Here is a 19651-nt window from a genome sequence, read left to right as displayed (position 1 = left end):
CATTTAGCAGCAAAGCTTGAATCACTGGGCAGACAGAAGCCCTGCAAATGACACAAATCAACATCTATTGTGAAGTGAATTTGATGTGCGAGTAAACTTTTCATGCGTGTCGTGTCTGGTGTGAACAGCATAAGTGTGAAAATAATTAATACTTTACCAGTAGAGGCTTGCTATATTCATACTCTGTTGCCACACAACTTGGTTTAAACTCTTTATGAAAGGGATTTTAGCACAATAACTCCCCTTTAATATTTAGGTGTCATCATTCCAACATTTTCATAGACCTAGAGTCAGATGTTTAAAGTGTTGCTTGAATATGTCCCTTTAATGTGTTGAAGTCATTTTCCTGAATGTATGTTGTGAACTAATGTGAAATAGTAAGAGTTTTAATAATTTTTTTTTTGGTCCTCCTAAAGGAACCTGTGAAATCGAGGGCCCCACAACTACATTTGGAGTACCGGTTCTATAAAACATTAGGCAGTGCAGGTAAGATTATAATATCCCTGTCTTTATCGCCTTTGTTTACCTGAATGAATACTCGTTTACATGACATTTTTTCCATTCAGTCAGCGTGTCCGCTCCTTGTATCTCCTCTACCTTTTGCCTTCATCTTCCCCAGGTGCATTGTGCTTTGTTTATATTACGCTCAGGCTTTGTGACGGGGATTTTACCTTTATTTTTCTTGCTTTGAAGCTGGCTGGTTTTCTGAGGATGTTCCCTTTGTATTGGATTGAGAATTTTTTTCCCCTCTGGAGATTCTGACATGTTGAGTCACAGCTTCAGTTTTGATCTTACAGAACGGTTCATTTTACTACTGAGCTAAAGGGTTTATTTAAAACCAGAATGGAAATCTACATACTTGTTAAAATTTCAGCCCACCGGAGATTTGTCAGGGATGATCAGATCATGGATAATATATTTAGTTCCTCTGACAATAAAATTCTTCGGTGGTCTTCACTTGTGTATAGGACTTCAAAAGTGCAATTTGTAAGTGATTTTGTGGAAAGAAATATCTCGGTGTTTTTTTTGTGAGTTTCGATGGTTTCTTTAGCTGAGTAACAAATAAAATAAGCTTTCCGCTGTAGTAGTTTTAGTTTAGTTTTTTTCCTCAGGGTCATACATTTATATCAAGTTTTGTATAGGTTGTCCTGTTAAATCAGTTATCTGCTTTAAAATGTAAAGAGTCTGCCAATCTTTCTATATCGGTGCATCCTTGGTTTTTAAAAATCAAGTTGTCTTAAAACCAATAATAATAAGCAAGAATAATGTAGAGAGTTTTTTTATTGTAATACATTACAAAGTTATTGTTTTTACCATAATCTCAAACAAGAAATTCAACTTTGAGCAAAAGAGACTAGAGTTTATGCAAGTTTTTTGATTATATTATACACTACCTGACAAAAGTCTTGTCGTCGATCCCAGGTGTAAGAGCAACAAATAATAACTTGACTTCTAGTTGATCATTTGGAAAAGTGGCAGAAGGTAGATTTTTCTGCTGAATCATCTGTTGAACTGCATATCAATCATCACAAATATTGCAGAAGACCTATTGAAACTAGCATAGACCCAAGATTCTCACAGAAATCAGTCAAGTTTGGTGAAGGTAAAATCAAGGCAAAATGGTTTGGGGTTGCATTCAGTATGGGAGAGTGCGAGAGATCTGCAGAGTGGATGGCAACATCAACAGCCTGAGGTATCAAGACATTTGTGCTTCCGGTTACATTACAAACCACAACAGAGGGCAAATTCTCCAGCAGGATAGCGTTGCTCATAATTTAGCCTCTACATCAAAGTTCCTAAAAACAAAGTAGATCAAGGATTGCTCCAGGATTGGCCTGCCCAGTCACCAGACATGAACATTATTGAGCATGTCTGGGGTAAGATGGAGGAGGCATTGAAGATGAATCCAAAGAATCTTGATGAAGTCTGGGAGTCCTGCAAGAACACATTCTTTGCCATTTCAGATGACTTTATTAATAAGTTATTTGAGTCATTGCAGAGATGTATGGATGCAGTCCTCCAAGCTCATGGGAGTCATACACAATATTCATTCTTTTTCCACTGCACCATGACTTAATATTCTATACTGTACATTATTTCTGTTAAGTGACAAGACTTTTGTCTTAAAGTCAGACCTTACTGTCCTAATAAAATAATTAAAAATCAAGTCATGATCATATTTTATTTTGGTAAAAAAAAATTTAGAGGCAACCTCGGCTCAGTTGGCATTTCTGTGTGGAGTTTGCATGTTCTCCCTGTGTTCGCGTGGGCTCCGGTTTCCCCCACAGTCCAAAGACATGCGGTACAGGTGAATTGGGTAGGCTAAATTGTCCATAGTGTGTGTGGATGCTTCCCAGAGATGTGTTCCGGCTGGAAGTGCATCCGCTGCGTAAAAACTTGCTGGATAAGTTGGCGGTTCATTCTGCTGTGGTGACCCCGGATTAAAAGGGACTAAGCTGACAAGAAAATGAATGAATGAAAATTTAGAGGCCTTGGATTTTCATATAAGCCTCTTCTAATACCAAATGATCAACTAGAATTCAAGTTTTTATTTGTTGTTTATAAAACTTGGATAGGTGACAAGACTTTTGTTTGGTATTCTATTCTATTCTATTCTATTCTACTATATTCTATTCTATTGTAGTATATTTTGTCATTGTATATTATATTATAATATATTATAATATACTATGTTATGTGTTATATTATAGTATGTTATATCTATATATTTTTTGTTTGTTTAGATAATTGCTTTTTACTGTTTTATTTGGCAGTAGTTCCACTCACTGTCTTTTTTTTTTAGCCTTTTTTAAAATCAAGATTTCATATTGAGGCAAGTCTAATGGTAATTTAGTGGTGAAACATTTGTCTGCTCGCGCAGTGGCTGCGTGCTTTGATTACTTCACACTGCACTTTGATTCAGGAAGTGGCGGCTCAGGCGTCACAGCAGCTCGGTGACACTGTTGCCCCGGTGACACAATGCAAATGCTCTGTTCAATGTGTGGATGATGTCAAGGCAAGTGGGTGTGGCCTCAGACCTATTTTCTTTTCACTAATTCATAATTCATACTCACAAACAGTGGCTTCCTCAATCTGTAGCTCAACGTTGAGTTTATTAGCATAAGATATAGACCTATTCCCAGAAGCAGCTGCCTCAGCAAAACTGTTCCTCGTCATGGATAGCCAGCCAGTTTTTCTTGTGTTTGCATTGAGTAGATTGCTGGCTAGATAGTCGTTTTATGATCTTCTTGGGGGAATTCAGTGTGTGGTGCTGCATAGTTCTGCACTTGAGTCATTTTACAGGTGTCATGCTAACAGGCTTATGTTCTTTCATCTTTTCCAGAGCTGTTTATAATGTGTTTTTTGGAGAATATTTTTCCTCAAATACTGCTTTCTTAGTTGAACTGTTTTTGTTGCTTAAAGATAAAGTTCTGTTCAGTTCAAGTTCATTTGTATAGCACTTTTTACAATCATTATTGTTCCAAATCACCTTTTAAAATGGTGCAAAATCAGAAGTTAAGGTGTGTTTTCAGACCATTCTCTGTAAACCCTAGAGATGGTTGTGCGTGAAAGCCCAGTAGATCAGGATTTTCTGAAATACTCATGTCTCAATACTAGTGTTTAAAGTACAGCAGATCATCTTGACCATATCTAAATGCATTGAGTTGCTGCCATGTGATTGGCTGATTAGAAATTTGCATTAACAAGCAGTTTGACAGGTGGCCAGTGATTGTATATACCTTTTTTTTTCAAAAAGGCGATGTCTATATGTGTAATACATTTTCAGTGAAGGGTAATGATTAAGTCAAGGTTTCTAAACCACATTCCTGGAGGACCACCAGCTCATATTCAAATCATTAGCTCATTAGCAGAGAGTGAAAGACTTGTAATAGGTGTGACAGACAAAGGAGACATCCAAAACATGCAGCGTTGGTGGTCCTCCAGGTACGTGGTTGAGAAACACTGGTTTAAGTGTTTGTAAGAAGTTCACCATTAAAATAAAAATTTACTCACCCTTAAGGGGTTGTAAACTTTTATAAATGTTTTCATTCTATTGAACACACAAAATCAATATATTGTGAATCTGACGAATGTCAAAGCAGGAACTGTTGACATCCATAGTAAACAGAGGATGGAAGTCAACAGTTCCTGCTATCCAACATTCTTCAGTATAGCTTTGTTTGTGTTTAACAGAAGAGTGAAACTCAAACAGGTTTGAAACAGGTGACAGATAAGTAAACCATAATGATTTTTTTTTCTTTCGTTTTTTTTTTGTTTTGTTTGTGAACTATCCATTAAATACATTCGCAGAAAGCACGATGTATTTTATGTTGTATTTTTTTGTATGTAGAAAATTTTAATAAGCAGTGTTGATTTCAAATATATTTCTTTCCTACTTCATAATTATTAAACTTTGTTAGTTTGGGCCCAATCCCAATTCTTTTTTTTTTTACCCCATCCTCTTCTTCTTGGCCCTTAATACTGAGTGTAAAGGGCTTCAAATTTACTCCAAAGAAATTGGTCGGCATTACAACACCTGCACCTGCACCTACAACTGTACCAGTCTGTGGATTAATTGGTACCGGGCCACACAAGAAATCATTAATTATTTCAGTTGTATTTATTATGTATTATTCGAGTCTGAAAAAACTTTTATTTTGAAAAATGACAGTTTTCTCTCGCTTGTCTCTCTTGATAACTTGAGCGCCCAAATTTAACCCACTAGCAGCAAAATGAGTGCGCTAATACATTTTTGTTTTAAAACTTATACGTTTTGGTGGATGGGGGAAAACGGAGACCTCTGTAAACGGACGCGTGGCTGCAGACATTCACCTGTTTGATTGGGGCTTTTCCCTCAATATTAACTAGCCTTCACACAGTTCAGACCTGCATTCTCTTCTTGTAAGTTCAGGCTCTGCAAGTTTGATATGGAAAACAAACTCCCGAGGACATGTCCGGTAAATCTTCAAAGGGAACAGTGTATCTTTTAACCTTATTCACATCAAGCTGACTACGTTGTTTTACTATCTTAACAATAAAATGAAAACATAATTTAAGAAACTGCTATTTTCGATATATTTTTGATATTAGCAACTTAACAGACAGCTGATATGTTGAGGCGTTGTTTAGCTGCATATTTATATAACCGTAATCTTCACTGTACGCATATTTATAACAAAACTGATCCTATAACAACTGCCTCCTTTCATTTTCATAAAAAGAAAATTGAAACATACCCTCTCTTTTGCTGAATATCAGTTTTAATAACCAAAAATGGCCATTATTAAAGTATACCGTACAATAAGTTTATACATTATAGGAAATAAACGCAAGCAAGCAGTCAATATACAGAATGTACGTGGTTACATTAATAACTTATCTTCGTGCTCAGCCAAAACATGTTACCTGTGAACAATTAATAGATTCAAAAGACCAAAGTTGGGAAATATGTCATTAGATATAGACAAGATAATTTAAATATCACATTTAACAAATATAATGAGATTAGATCCAGTGGTAGATCCTTGATGAACGGTCCCACGTGCACAGCTCTCTTCTGGGTAGATATGCTGCAATGCATGCCAGAGTGTGTGTGTGGTCACTTGATGTGCGTTTTCTGTGGTGTGGTGTAAAAAGAGAGTTGTTCAGAAATGCTGGGTGAAACACCAGTGTGGATGCGGATAATTTTTTATTTATTCGTTTTTAAAACTAAAACGTACTAGTGTAAAAGGAGCCTAAGAAACAGATGTCTTTTGGAAAGGGGAAAAGGCCCAGTGAAGTACCCGTGAACTGCTAAGGAATAGATCCGCAACCCATTTGTCAACAAATCAGGTGTATACAGCATGTCTGTGCAAGAAGATCAGCTGTTGGGGATCGCAAATGGCGGCAGCATTTTACGGGCTGTTTGCTTATCGCCTTTTTTTTTTTTAGAGTTCTCGCAAGTTCGATATTTTCAATGGACTTGCACCGCTTGCAAACACAAGCATCGTGATGCGCTCATGCCTTCCAGCACCCAGTTAAATGAATGCTGCAAGCGCACCATGAGTCACATAACAAGTACTGAATGATCAGCTTCATACTTTGTATGGAATAGACGCATATTGTTATTAAAATTATCTCAGACAAACACAGTACACTCAAACACTGCAGTACTTTTTAAACATTTTTCTCCTTAAATAAAACTTCTATCAGAGTTACAGCAATGTCTTGTCAGCTTGTCATCCTCTGAGAAAATGGTTGATGGTTGCCTAGCAACCTACAAACCACTCCGGTCCGCGGTGAAATTGTTAATCGTTGACTGTCCGTGGTGATAAAATGGTTGGGCACCACTGCATTAAAACATATGCTTTGTAAAACTTCGTAAAAATTGCCAAAAATACTTAAATTTGCGCATCTGACAATCAAGCTGGGACCACTTAGTTCTGGTGGTCTCAGGACGATTGTCTTACCACGGATCAGAGTGAGATTGCATGGTACACTTATGCCCAAACAAACCAAGCTTAAGGCCCTGTTTACACTAATGCGTTTTTGTTTTAAAACGCATAGGTTTTGCCACGGTTACGCCATTCGTCCACACTACGCCGGAGTTTTTGAGCGCCAAAAACGGAGCGTTTCGAAAACGCTGAAGAGGCCGTTTTTCATTCTAAAGCGCTGCTGCTCTGTCTCAATGTGGATGAGGGAAAACGGAGACATCTGAAAACATCTGAAACATCTGATTGGGGCTTTTCCTCAATATTAAGTAGCCTAACGTTACACACAGTTCAGTCTCGCATCCTCTCCCTGTAAGTTCAGACTTCCAAGTTTGATATGGAAAATAGACCCTCGAGGACATGTCCGGTAAATGTTCAAAGGTAAGAGTGTACTTTATAACCTTATTCACATCATCCTGGCTATGTTGTTTCACTTTCTCAACAATAAAATGAAAACATGATTTAAGGAACTGCCTATTTTCATTTTGATATTAACAACTTAACAGACAGCAGAAATGCTGAGGCGTCGTGCTGCATCTTCACTGTATGCATATTTATAATAAACAGAGCCTAAAACATCACTGCCTCCTTTAATTTTCATTGAAAATACGAAACATATCCTCTGCTTTGCTGAATGTCAGTTTTAATAATCAATTGTCATTATGAAAGTATAACGCACAATAAGTTTATACATTATAGGAAATAAAGGCAAACGATCAGTCAATATACAGAACGTACGTGGTTACATTAATTATTAACTTATCTTTGCGCTCAGCCAAAACACGTTACCTGTGAACAAGTAATCGATTCAAAAGACCAAAGTCAGGGAATATGTCGTTAGATATAGACAACAAGATTAAATGAAATATCACGTTTAGCAAATATAGTGGGATTAGATCCAGCGGGAGATGCTTGATGAGCAGTCCGACCAGCACAGCTCTCATCTGGGTAGACATGCTACAGCGCTTACCCGAGAGAGTGTGTGTGTGGTCACGTGATGTGCGTTTTCAGCGCCGTTTTAAAACTAAAACGCACTAGTGTAAACGGGGCCTAAGAGGGCAAACAAGCTAATTCCGAAACACATCTCTAGGTGTGAAAGCACCCTAGGAATACACTCATGTTAGAGGGAGTTGGACATTTTTTAAATTTCAGTAGCGATTAGTATCAAAGTCAACGTTAATTCACAATATTACTAGCTTTAATCTACAGCATTGTGAAGCAGTTCTCAGCGCATGTGGAAATGTAGTAAAATTGTAGTCCTGTTGCTTTGATGAAGAACGTGTGAGGGCTTGTGACACCAATATCCATCAACAAACTGTCTCAGCTGACCTTCCGTCCAAATGCGGATCCTAGCACGTTCGTCTTGAAAGAGCCAGAACTACATTTGGACATGCACCAAGATCTGTTTGACCAGGCTGTCGATAAAGGCTGTTAATATTGTAAACAATGTTTAATTTCTTACACAGACCGATCGTTTTTATTTGTATCACGTTGAACATTAAATACATCTCTATCAATCAAATGCTCATATAAAATACTAATCAATTAATCAATTTTGCTGGTTTAAAAGAATTTTGACATCGCAAAGTCATGTTATCTCACTTTCTTTTTTTAGACAAATGTGATTTTGCAGTGGCGTGGTTTTAAACTGCATGCTTATATTAGTCAGCCATACTGAGAAAGCTCTATTTGATAGCCATTGCAGTGGATTACATTATTATACATTAGTCTCTGTGAACAGGAGTGTTTCTCCCATTCATTACAGTGAACTCAATCACCTCTACAGGATCCTGAGTCAATATATAAATGAAATAAGGATATGTTGGTAGCATTAATCTTCCTTGTGCATTTAAGTTTTCTTTAACATTCTTCTAAAGCGTTAAAGAAATAGTTCGCACAAAAATGAACAATCTGTAAACCTGTTGCCATCCATAAATGTCTTTGTTCTGGTTAGCAAAAAAGAAAGATATTTGGAAAAATGTCAGTAACCAAACTGATCTTGTTAGTGCTGGGAGATAAGAGAAAAATGCAATCTCGATAATTACTTTTCCATATTGAACGATAACGATATATAATCTGGTATAAGTTGTTAATGCTTCCAGATTTAGAAGAGTTCCCCAAAAAATGACTAAAGCCACAATTTAGTGGGGCCATTATTAAATGACTTAACAATTATGATAAATTATGATAATTATGATAAACAATCAGCTGATAAATTTTCAGTGGGCGAAAATTCGGTACAGCTCTAATATCAACACACTTTTAGATTCCCTTTGTTGTACATTTTCTGTTGTGTGATTGGCTCTTAGATCAATATAGAGTGAAAATAGTCTTTAACTTATTGTTATTGACATTTTACCGTGATTCATTACAATATCGTTAATCAGCCCAGCCCTTGATCTTGCTAGCCATTCGCTGCCATAATTGTAAAATTATTACTGTATGATTGGGTGAAGGGGTGTATTTGGTTTCTGACATCTTAATGTTTGAAGCTAGATTGTTCAGTCAAATTTATTTTACCAACCTTGATTACCAATTGCGTTTTGTTTTTATATGTATTCTTACAAACATTTACTGAATCAGTTCTTCTTGGATAATATCTCGTGTTAATTTATTTATACTATAGATATTAGTTGTAAGGTAATAACTGTTTCGCTCTAAACAATAAATAACGAACTTACGTGCTAGGGCTGTAACGATACACCAAACCCACGATTCGGTTCGTATCACGATTTTTGACCCACGATTCGATTCGTATCACGATTTTTTATTAAATTTTTTTCGTGTGGGGGGAAAAAAAAGATTTTTAAAACTGTTTTTAATTAAATAACATTTGAAAAAATCTTTATAAACTAAACATCAAAGAACAATATTAACTATGCAAATTATTAACAATATAAATAGCCATATATAAAATAAATAGCCTAAATATATCACTTCTGTTTTCTTTGTAACAAAATACTGTTGAAAAACCAAACAGAACTAAACTCCATTGTGTAGATGGTTCAAGCATGTTGAAAATTATTTTTCAATCAAGTTCTCTTATAGAAAAAGTAAATTAAATAGCTACTAAGGATGCTCATTTCGTTAATTTTGCTAACCGACAACCGCCGCTCGTTAACTGGTCAGATTACTATTAATTTTATATTAAACAAATTGACGTGTCTATTTTGTGTCTGACACATTGAATTTTGCATTTTAAAATACTGATTTATTTTTATATAATAGTAGCGGAACAGAACAACAGAGCATCTTCACGCACCTGCAGTGTTTAGCACAGAAGAGCAGAACAATCTAAATAAAATGAATAAAATAAATAGGACTGCCCTAAATTATTTTCACTTAAATAATTAATTTACATTACAAAAGAAAATACTGACTGATTCTTTTTACTAACCGGCATAGGCTTTTTTTCCAATCATATGTTTTTTTTCTTCCGTCAAATAAAAATAGCTGACTTCCTCAAATTGCCCGCTCCACGGAAAATATGCATTTATTTAATGCCCCGCTGTTATTATTATAAATCACAAAACCTTTTACATTTTAATAGAAATAATTATTTTAAAGAATATGTCCTGATATAGCCATATGCTTTCCTCTCTCTCCCTCGCGGTTCAAGTGCGCGCGCTGCGTGATGAAAAGACAACAACAGGCGCGCATATGTAGACTTTTTGTAAACAGTTTGTTTAAATATGATATTGCATTAATCTGCGTACATGTTTTAAGCTGTAAAATAAAAAGTAAAGCCTATTTGTTGCGTTTATTACGCAGATCCAGGTCAACATAAGCGCTGGTTTAGGATCAACAGGTCTGTATCAAACAGCAATATTCTTCTTCCATTTTGCTTCTTTGGCAAATGTGTCTGTAGGCACGGGTTATACGTTATCGTCCCGCAAATTAAGTATGCCTTGCAGTTAAACAAGTGGCCGAAAACGAGGCGCACCGCACTGCCTTTATATTGACAAGGAAAAAAGAAGAGGCGCGGTCCTCTTATGAAACGACTGAATCAGCTGGGTATCGATTGTGCAAAAGTGTTGCTGTCTGTGTTGTTACAATTGTAATATTTAATACTATTGTGATATTCAAGATTGGTATATTCATACAGCTCTGGATAACTTAAAACAGCGATTAGACCTTCAGAGCGGTGTTAATGCGTCCTGAAGTAAAGCGAAACGGCTATAAACTCCAGCAAGATAGAGTGATTATATGCAGAGCCATATACCTTTATCTCTAAATAAAGTATAACTATAGAAACTGTGTTTATTTTAACTGAAAGCTTCGTCATGTTTTCTGACCTCATGCATCTTGTACCTGTCAGTCAGCACTCCCAAAGGTTCAAACAGAAAATGCACAGCAATGGTTTCAGAAAAGTTTGCGCAGTTACCTGACATCTGGTGAATGCCCATCCCTCTCTGCGCAGCCACATTAACAGTGTGAGCAAATCATCGTATATGCGCTGAAAATCCGGCCGCTTTGACAGCATTGGCAATGTTTCTGGCGTTGTCGGTTGTCAAGCGGGGTTAAGTTGGTTTTGTTTTTGATATTCTTGACACATTCAGCACACACAGCTTCGTGCGAGCTCTCCCGGCTAAATATTGCGAGGGCTTAAACGGAGCAGTGCTTGTAATGTCGAACGAAAAAAAGTGTTAATTAGCTCAACTTTTGCAGGCACGCGTGACGTTATTGGAAAGGTATCACGGGGTGGGTGTGTCGCGATTCTCCCTTATCACACCGCGACACAGGATCGTAGATCTGAGTGTCGCGATTTCGATTTTATATCGTGTATCGTTACAGCCTTATTACGTGCACAAAAGACATGATATGTGAATGGCCCTTAGTTATTAGCCTCATCCATAGTTAATCCAGTGGACTAGTACTGGGTTGGACCCCGTTTGCCTTCAGAACTGCCCTAATCCCTTCATGGCATAGATTCAACAAGGTACTAGAAATATTCCTATGGGGTTTTGGTCCGTATTGACATGAAAACAGTTAACAGATAACAGTTGCTGCTGATTTGTGGGCCGCACATCTATGATGAGAATTTCCAGTTCCACCATACCCCAAAGTAGGGCTGTGCAATTAATTGAAAATTCGGTTTCGGTTTCGATTTTGGCTTTTAATGATTATGAAAAAATAGAAATCGAGATAAAATGATTGTTCCATCATATATTATTATAATTATTTACTTTAACCCTAATTTGTGTAATAAACAAACGAGTTGACAATCAAAAGACACGTGAAAGAGAAATCATAAACGGAACCGTATACCTCTCCAAGTGTCAGCGTGCAATATTCCTGCTACTGACTGTTTTAATTATTAATCAAACAAAAGGACAAAATCCCTCATTGCTCTTGACTGAAGGACTTTTGTAGCTATAATTAACATTTTTTTCGCACAGTGAAGATGCCTAAAGCACAGTTTGTTTCATATTTTTATTCTATTGTATTTATTTTCCTTTTCTTATTATATGTGACAGCACATAATATTTGACTAAATATTTTTCAAAATCAAGAATTCAGATTAAAGTGCGATTCTAAGGCTTAATTAGGCAAGTCATTGTATAACTGTAGTTTCTTCTGCAGACAATCAAAAAAAATATTGTTTAAGGGGGCTAATAATATTGATCTTAAAATATATTTCAAAATATTTGAACCTGCTTCTAGCCAAATTAAAACAAATAAAGGCTGATTTATACTTCTGCGTCAAGCGCACATCGTATGCTACGGCGTTGACCGTTGACCTAAGCCGTGGCCGTTGGCGTCGCTGACGTGCACCTCTCAAAAAATGTAACTACATGTCGCAACGACGCGTAGCGCAAGCACTGTGATTGGTCGGCTTGGTAGCGCTGACGAGTCTTGGCGGGACCGAGAGCTGAGCGAATGGTGCGAGCCCGATGCAGCGATTGTTTACAAGTGTGGAATCCCGTGAAGAAGCTCCGGATGGGAAGTTTTGTTTTGTGTTTACCTCATAGTTAAAGTTGTTGCGCATCCGCCGGTTCCTGCCTCAAAATTAGCAAGTTTGAGCCACTTGTACATTCAGGAAGTGTTCAGGAAAAGCAAAACACCAGCGAAAAAACTCGACACAGAGGAGTGTTAATGCAGACCAACAGAGACAGCGCGCAGAAGTATAAATGCACAGCTACGCGCGTTGCATGCGCCATGGGTTACGCCGGTCACTTGATGCAGAAGTATAAACCAGGCTTAAGTCTTTCTCCAGAAGAAAAAATATTATAGGAAATTCTGTGAAAATTTATAAAAATAAAATAAAAATAAATTACAGGAGCGCTAATAATTTTGACTTCAAGTGTAATCATTTTGATTAATTGTGATAACAGTTATGACCAAAATAATCATCATTAGGATTTCTCCCATAATCAAGCAGCCCTATGCCCAAAGGTGCTTTATTGGATTGACATCTGGTGACTATGGAGGCCATTTGTGTACAGTGAACTCATTGTCATGTTCAAGAAACCAGTCTGAGATGATTTGCGCTTTATGAAATGGCGTGTTATCCTGCTAAAAGTAGCCATCAGATGATGGGTATGGATATGGTCTGGCCATTCTCCTCTGACCTCTGGCATCAACAAGGCATTTTCGCCCACAGAACTGCCACTCACTGGATATTTTCTTTTTTTCCGGACCATTCTCTGTAAACTTTTGAGATTGTTGTGCATGAAATTCCCAGTAGATCAGCAGTTTCTGAAATTCTCAGACCAGCCCGTCTGGCACCAACAACCACGCCACGTTCAGATTCACATAAATCATCTTTCCTTCCCATTCTGATGCTCGGTTTGAACTGCAGCAGATCGTCTTGACCATGTCTACATGCCTAACTGCATTGAGTTGCTGCTGATTAGAAATTTGCGTTAACGTGCAGTTGGACAGGTGTACCTAATAATGTGGCCAGTGATTGTAAATGACACTGTGTATTGTAGATGACAGATTTTCCATTTTTTGATAAAATCAACTCAACTTCATGGTAAATATTTGCCTGCTGTCATTTCCAAGTGGAGTTGAAGTAGCGGATGTGTGATGATATGTGTAGTTCTTCAGGACTGTTGGATCAAAGGAGACAGGAAAAGGGTGGCAGCAGCAGCTGATCAATAATTCAGCACAGTGACTGACCGTCTACAGCAGCATCACTGCTAAAGCCTGCTGTCTTCAGGGCTTGGCAGAGATGTCTTTTTAGCTTGCGCTGGAGTGTATTTGGGGCCTGTACGTGTCCTCCAGCGAGGGTCTGTGATGAATCAGCACTTCAGGAAAGGTGGCTCTCTCTGACCACGAGCGTTTCCAGGATGTTCACTTAGCGCTGTTATCGCATGACGTCTGAAAAAACTGCCTGGCAGTGGAGCTAGTGTAACTCTACACCGGTGCCTTGCTCAGAGAAAAAGCACATCATTAGGGTCTTGCGTGGACACTGAAGCCCTGACCCCCTCAAACAAACTGCTGGTGTAGAATATGCACACTTAGGTGCATAGAGCTAGCTTTAAAAAGCAAGCTAGCTTCACACAGGATATATTTATCTGGAATGGAAAAGAAAGCGTTCCTCCTGGACTTCCAGAGTTCATCAAGATTCTTCGGATTCATCTTCAATGCCTCCTGCTTCATCTTCCCCCAAACATGCTCAATAATGTTTATAGGTGGTGACTGGGCTGGCCAATCCTGGAGCACCTTGACCCTCTTTGCTTTCATGAACTTTGATGTGAGGAGCACTAACCTGCTGGAGAATTTGCCCTCTCCTGTGGTTTTTAATGTAATGAGAGCACAAATGTCTTTATACTTCAGGCTGTTGTAGTTACTATCCACTCTGCTGATCTCTTGCACCTACTCATACTGAATGTGTCCCCAAACCATGACTTTTCTTCACCAAACTTGGGTCCATACGGGTTCCAAAAGGTCTTCTGCAGTATTTGTGATGATTGATATGCAGTTCAACAGATGATTCATCTGAAAAATCTACCTTCTGACACTTTTCCAAATGATTAACTAGAAGTCAAGTTATTATTTGTTGCTATTACAACCGGGATCAAGTCTTTTGTAAGGTAGTGTATATGTACAAAAAAAAGATAATCTGAAATAGATTATTAAAAGCAAAATAATGATGACAAAATGTCAGTTTTCATATTAATAATCATAATGGAAAGAATGAAACATTTTAAATGATTAATAATGTAATTTATGCTAATATATATATTTTATGTAACAATATTTACATAAAACTTTTGTGCTAATTATTATATTTATTAATTATTGATTTATTATTAATTATTTATTTATATTATATATTATTATATATTATATTATATTATATATAACAATTAATGCGCAGCAAAGTAAACAAAACGTTGTCTTTAAAATATATACCAAAAATAAACAAAATAATATGCAAACTATTTATTAATGTAATATAATATAATATAAAATAGTATAATATAATATAATATAATATAATATAATATAATATAATATAACAGGTCTTGAAATCGCGACCACTTTGGTCGCATATGCGCCCGAAGTTTTATTTATGCGACCTCAAAATATGTTTGTGAGCACTTGTGCGAGTGCTTAAAATTGTTGTGTGTGACCAGTTTTTACTGCAAAATGTTCAGCTCATGCTCTGATTCGGGAGACATTTATGCAGAATGCATCTCTAAGCTGTTTGTCTGCTCCTGAAACGTGAAACGCAGCGCTCAGGAATGGTTTAAAACAGTTGTCATGTCAACTTGCTGCAGTAAACAAAGCCAAGTCCGTAATGCTTGCCCCGCCTTCGCGCTCTTCTTATTGGCCCACCACTGCTCTAGCACTGTACGCGAATGATTGGTTAACTAATATCGCTACTCATGAAGACCGGTATGGCTATTAACATGACGTAACGTTATGCATATAATAAGGTGCAATATGTGTCTAAAGCATCAGTGCAATATCAGACAGCACTTGTGAGAACAGCACAGTTATACCGTTAACAGATTCGTTCAAGCAGTGCGTGCAGGGCCGGTGAGCGCTCCGTGTATGCTTTGGTCACTCAGTTCTGTTATAAAAATATATTTTCTTGTAATAACGGGATTTTGTTGAGACATATTTTCCTCACGCTTATATATTTTTTTGCTTGTTAGTTTGATTAGTGTTGATTTCAAATGCAATAAATATGTTTGTATAAAACGTAGTAACGGTGCTCATAATTGGTGGGTGCGACTAAATTTTGGCTGATGCGCCTAAATTTTTAAAGTTAGGAGCACCGGTGCTACCAAGCAAAAAGGTTAATTTCGAGCCCTGTATAATATAATATAATATAATATAATATAATATAATATAATATAATATAATATAATATGAGGTCAAAAGTGAGTCTTCTCAAAAAAACACAATTCTTCATCTGAAAAATACATTTTATGGATACAAAACTGCAAAATATTCAAAGAAAATGTTATAGATTACATTATACTGTTATATGTTACAATATATGATGTTACCTTTTATAATATTACATTACATTGTGTTATTATATTGTTATATTATGCACACCCACGAGTATTTAATCAGAAAAGAGGTTGTTGTGTCCTCCTCTCAGTGAGCGCATGTTTGTTTGTTGAACTCCAGCAAGAAAGCAGCTCAGGAAGTTGGGCTCTGCTCTGGGTGTTCAGGTGAAGGAGATGCTATTGTGACTATAGGAGGATGTGCTTCCCCTTTCGCCCTCTACTCTGCAACCCGAGCCTGAGCTCTACCCTCCCCCAGACACCAGCCTGAGCTCTTACATACGGCCTTTCCATTTACTTCTGCCCTTCATCAGCACTGGGATACTCTTATACCTCATATTGGAGTACTTTTGAAACTGGATGATCATGGAAATTCTCTTTTCTTCAGAATTTGATGTGTTTGAAGGAGTCTCACTGTGTGGTTGCTAAATCCTTATCAATGGGTTAAGAGTTTACAACAATTGCGTTGAAGTGCCAATCTTTTGACATTTACCCTATTCAAAGGATGTGAATAGTTGGTAAAAAAATAATAACAATAAATCAGTAATGAAAGTAGTCAAGTTTTATTATCGATTAGTCCATTGTTCATGTGGCATACCCTAAACCTCCATTAGTGAAAATACAACGCAATTAATAGCTAGATATTACTGGAATCTTAGATTTGCATGCAATTATGTAGTAGTCAGTGTAATTATATTGTATTGCACTGTAAAAGAAATGCTGGGTTCCACACAATCAATTTGTCAATCGAAGGATTAAAGGTAACTTATTATTATTTTTTACTAATTTAAGTGTATTGAACATTAAACCGATTGTATATTAATATTTTTTAGGGCAAAAATGTTCGCAGTCATGCATCTTTACCATGATTACCAGAAGAGACACTAAACTTAAAATACATTTTATTTACCTTATATATTATTTGAATTTATCGTTGTTATTATTATAAACTCCTGCAAATAATGAGCCGGAAAAATAGGTTGTGCGGGGCAGTTCTGTCCAGCAGTGGTTACTGTGTGGCTTTCACTCTGCCTCTCGCACATGTCAGTTTGTGATCTGAAGCGGCTTTCACAGCTGATGCGGAAAGCACTTCGCTTTGAAACCCATTAATTTCAGTGTGATTATTTCCCTCATGCACCTATATTTATATGCATGAAGTGCATAGCAATGCAAGGTCTATTGAAATAACATGCAGGCACTCTGAAAGGACATTGTTCATGCTGCTAGCATTAGTGCTACTGTGCTGTCATGGCATGAAATGCGGCTTCTCAATTCGTTCACTGTCAAAATATGATTATTTATTAATATTATTATTATTATTTTACATCAGTATAATCTAATTTAAGTTAATTTGAAAAAGTCTTGCAAAATTATATGAAATAAGAAATAAAATTATGCATAATTGTTATAAAAGAAATTTTATAGTTTCAGTTTCAGTTTTTGTCTAAGTGCATCCTGAATATTCAGTTTTTGGCCCAATATTTAGCCTGGTTTTCCTCATATTATTAATTGTGTAGTGTCATCAGTGTATTTGCAAATTAGTCCAAATAAATATCAACATCAACCACAAATTAAGGATGTTTGGATTAGCATTTAAAAATTACATTAAAAAATTACAATTACAGAGAAAAACAGATGAAAATATGAGACAAAAATAAATGGCTGCACTGTCTAACAGTGATTAGCACACATTTCACTCTCCTTCCAGGTTAAGCGACTGTTTGATCTGAAGCAGCTTTCATAGTGGACACGGAAAGCACTGCGTTATGAAACCAATTTGTGTTGTGAGCCAAGTTTAAAAAAGCTCAATAGTTTCCTGTTTGAATATTCAGCTCATATTGCCAAATACATAGCTTTGCATGATTGCTAATGCTCAACCTAAAAGCAAAGTCCGCTCAAATAATGCACGGATAGGACAGCAGGCTTTTTCCCCACTGGTTGCAATAGAAATGTTATATAATAATTTTTAACAATAACATTTACTTTCAATAGAAATGTTTATTTTATGGCTTTTTTTAGTAGGTTACATTTTAAAAAAGTGAACTTAATTTTATTTAATATTAAATAAGAAACAATTATTAAAAAACATTTTCAGTTTGGGGTTTTTGAGCACATGCACACAGCATTTTTGGTTTCAGTTTTAACCCACAATTTTCATTTCAGTGCACCCTTAGAGTAGTTTTTTTTTTTTGAAAATCTCTATATAATAATTGGCCAATATCTAGTACAAATGACTGCAATTATTATCAAGGTGTGTTAAGCATGAATTAAAAAAAAAACCTTTAGGGATTTATTTGCAATCATAAATTATGGTTTTACTACAAAGTAATGGTTGAAATTCATAAAAAAAGCATCTCTTATTGTCATTAATGCGGAATAATTCAAGAACGCATCCAGATGAATGAAATGTGTCGTAGTATAAAGCGTGTGTCTGAGAGGTGTAGTTCTGATGGAGGAGGTGCAGTGTGTGTCTGAGGGTGGGTTTCTCCTCCGGGCCTCCCCGCTGAGATCTCTCTCTCTTTCTGTTTCTCTTTCTCTCTCTCTCTCTCTCTCTCTCTCTCTCTCTCTCTCATGCTTTATGGATGGAATGGGGGGGATGGAGACTCTCGGCCTTCTCTTTGTCATTCTAACCTTCCTCCTGCACAGCATGTTTAGTCAGGATTTAACACTTGCTTCATGACGGTGTGTTACAGGGCAATACTAGTCAATTATTTAAGATCGGTATTTAAGATTTGTTCTTAGCTGATGTGTTATTTATTTTTTTTCTCTTGTTCGGAATCCAGCAAAACCCATAGTGCATAAACAGAGGCATGTGTATGCAATAATGAAATCTATTTACATAACAGACTCTGTCAGGTGGCTTGATACCTTCCCTAGAGATTGAAATCTTCCGTTTTGAGCTTAAACCCTGGTTACGTCCGTTGGTGGCTTTGTTGTCTTTCAGGAGCACATTGGAGCAGATAATAAATGTGGTGCACTTCTGGTCAGTCATAATTCTTGTATTCATTCATATTTGATACTGGAATGAATCCACCTGATCAAAAATCATAAAAAAAAGATCTCTTCAACAATAGTATTTAAAAAAAAATCCTGTTTATTTTAAATTGTAACACTCCCTACAACAATCATACCCTTGTTCAAATAGTCTTTTGGTGAATGTGCATTGCGATAATGTCACATGACGCGTCTAAAGCTGGTCACACACCTTCTTCGTGGAGTGATCGGCGTGACCCACGGAGCCTGCCTTGTTTGTTTGGTTTTTCTTGGCATAGTAGGTTTCTATGTTTCTTTGTGTTGAGTTTCTTCACAGTTGTTTTGTTTTTCTGAATGCTACCTTAATGTACAAGTAGCTAAAAATCGCTCATTCAGAGGCAGGAATTTTAATCATAAGGTAAACACTAGGGATGTGACAAGATCTTGTATGGCGCGATCTCGCGAGATTAAATCGTTGAGGTGAAAAGTTGTCTCGTGAGTTGTGATGTTATGATGGAGCATGAGTGTGAAATTAACACTGATTGGAGGCTGATTGGATTTGAATTGTACACCAAGTGCTTTATACAGATTTGGCAACCCGGGCTGCCTCTGTTGCATGTGACTCAATTGCTTTGTCGAGTGTGACGTAACCGCTTTTATTTTTTTTTCCTGGAGTTCCGAGGCTACCTTGTTCAAACACAGGCTACAACTGCAGCCACACATTAATTATGCGAT

General features: G+C 36.8%; 1 protein-coding gene and 1 long non-coding RNA gene across 6 annotated transcripts in view; one reads left to right on the top strand and one right to left on the bottom strand.

The window, feature by feature from the left end:
* LOC147843266 (uncharacterized) overlaps nt 1–14527 on the bottom strand; it is a 424811-nt gene extending 410284 nt beyond the window's left edge. Inside the window, exons 1-2 of the long non-coding RNA XR_015496427.1 lie at nt 11274–14527; nt 7506–9154 (exon numbers count right to left, since the gene is read on the bottom strand). This is a non-coding gene — a long non-coding RNA (uncharacterized LOC147843266). The remainder of the gene's footprint in view (nt 1–7505; nt 9155–11273) is intronic.
* csnk1g1 (casein kinase 1, gamma 1) overlaps nt 1–19651 on the top strand; it is a 112694-nt gene that overhangs the window by 30353 nt on the left and 62690 nt on the right. For all 5 annotated transcript variants that reach the window (XR_015494722.1, XM_087259263.1, XM_087259262.1 and 2 more), the window contains 1 exon segment: nt 417–486. Coding sequence is in view for 4 of the 5 variants with exons in the window: in XM_087259263.1 (XP_087115389.1) it covers nt 417–486 (70 nt within the window). In the remaining variant the exon portion in view is untranslated.

Source organism: Danio rerio, chromosome 7 (genome assembly GCF_052040795.2).
Source record: "Danio rerio strain M-AB ecotype USA chromosome 7, GRCz13ab, whole genome shotgun sequence".
Classification (NCBI taxonomy): Eukaryota; Metazoa; Chordata; class Actinopteri; order Cypriniformes; family Danionidae; genus Danio; species Danio rerio.
The sequence above is the reverse complement of the archived record's forward strand: the minus strand, read 5'-3'. Positions and strand labels throughout refer to the sequence as shown.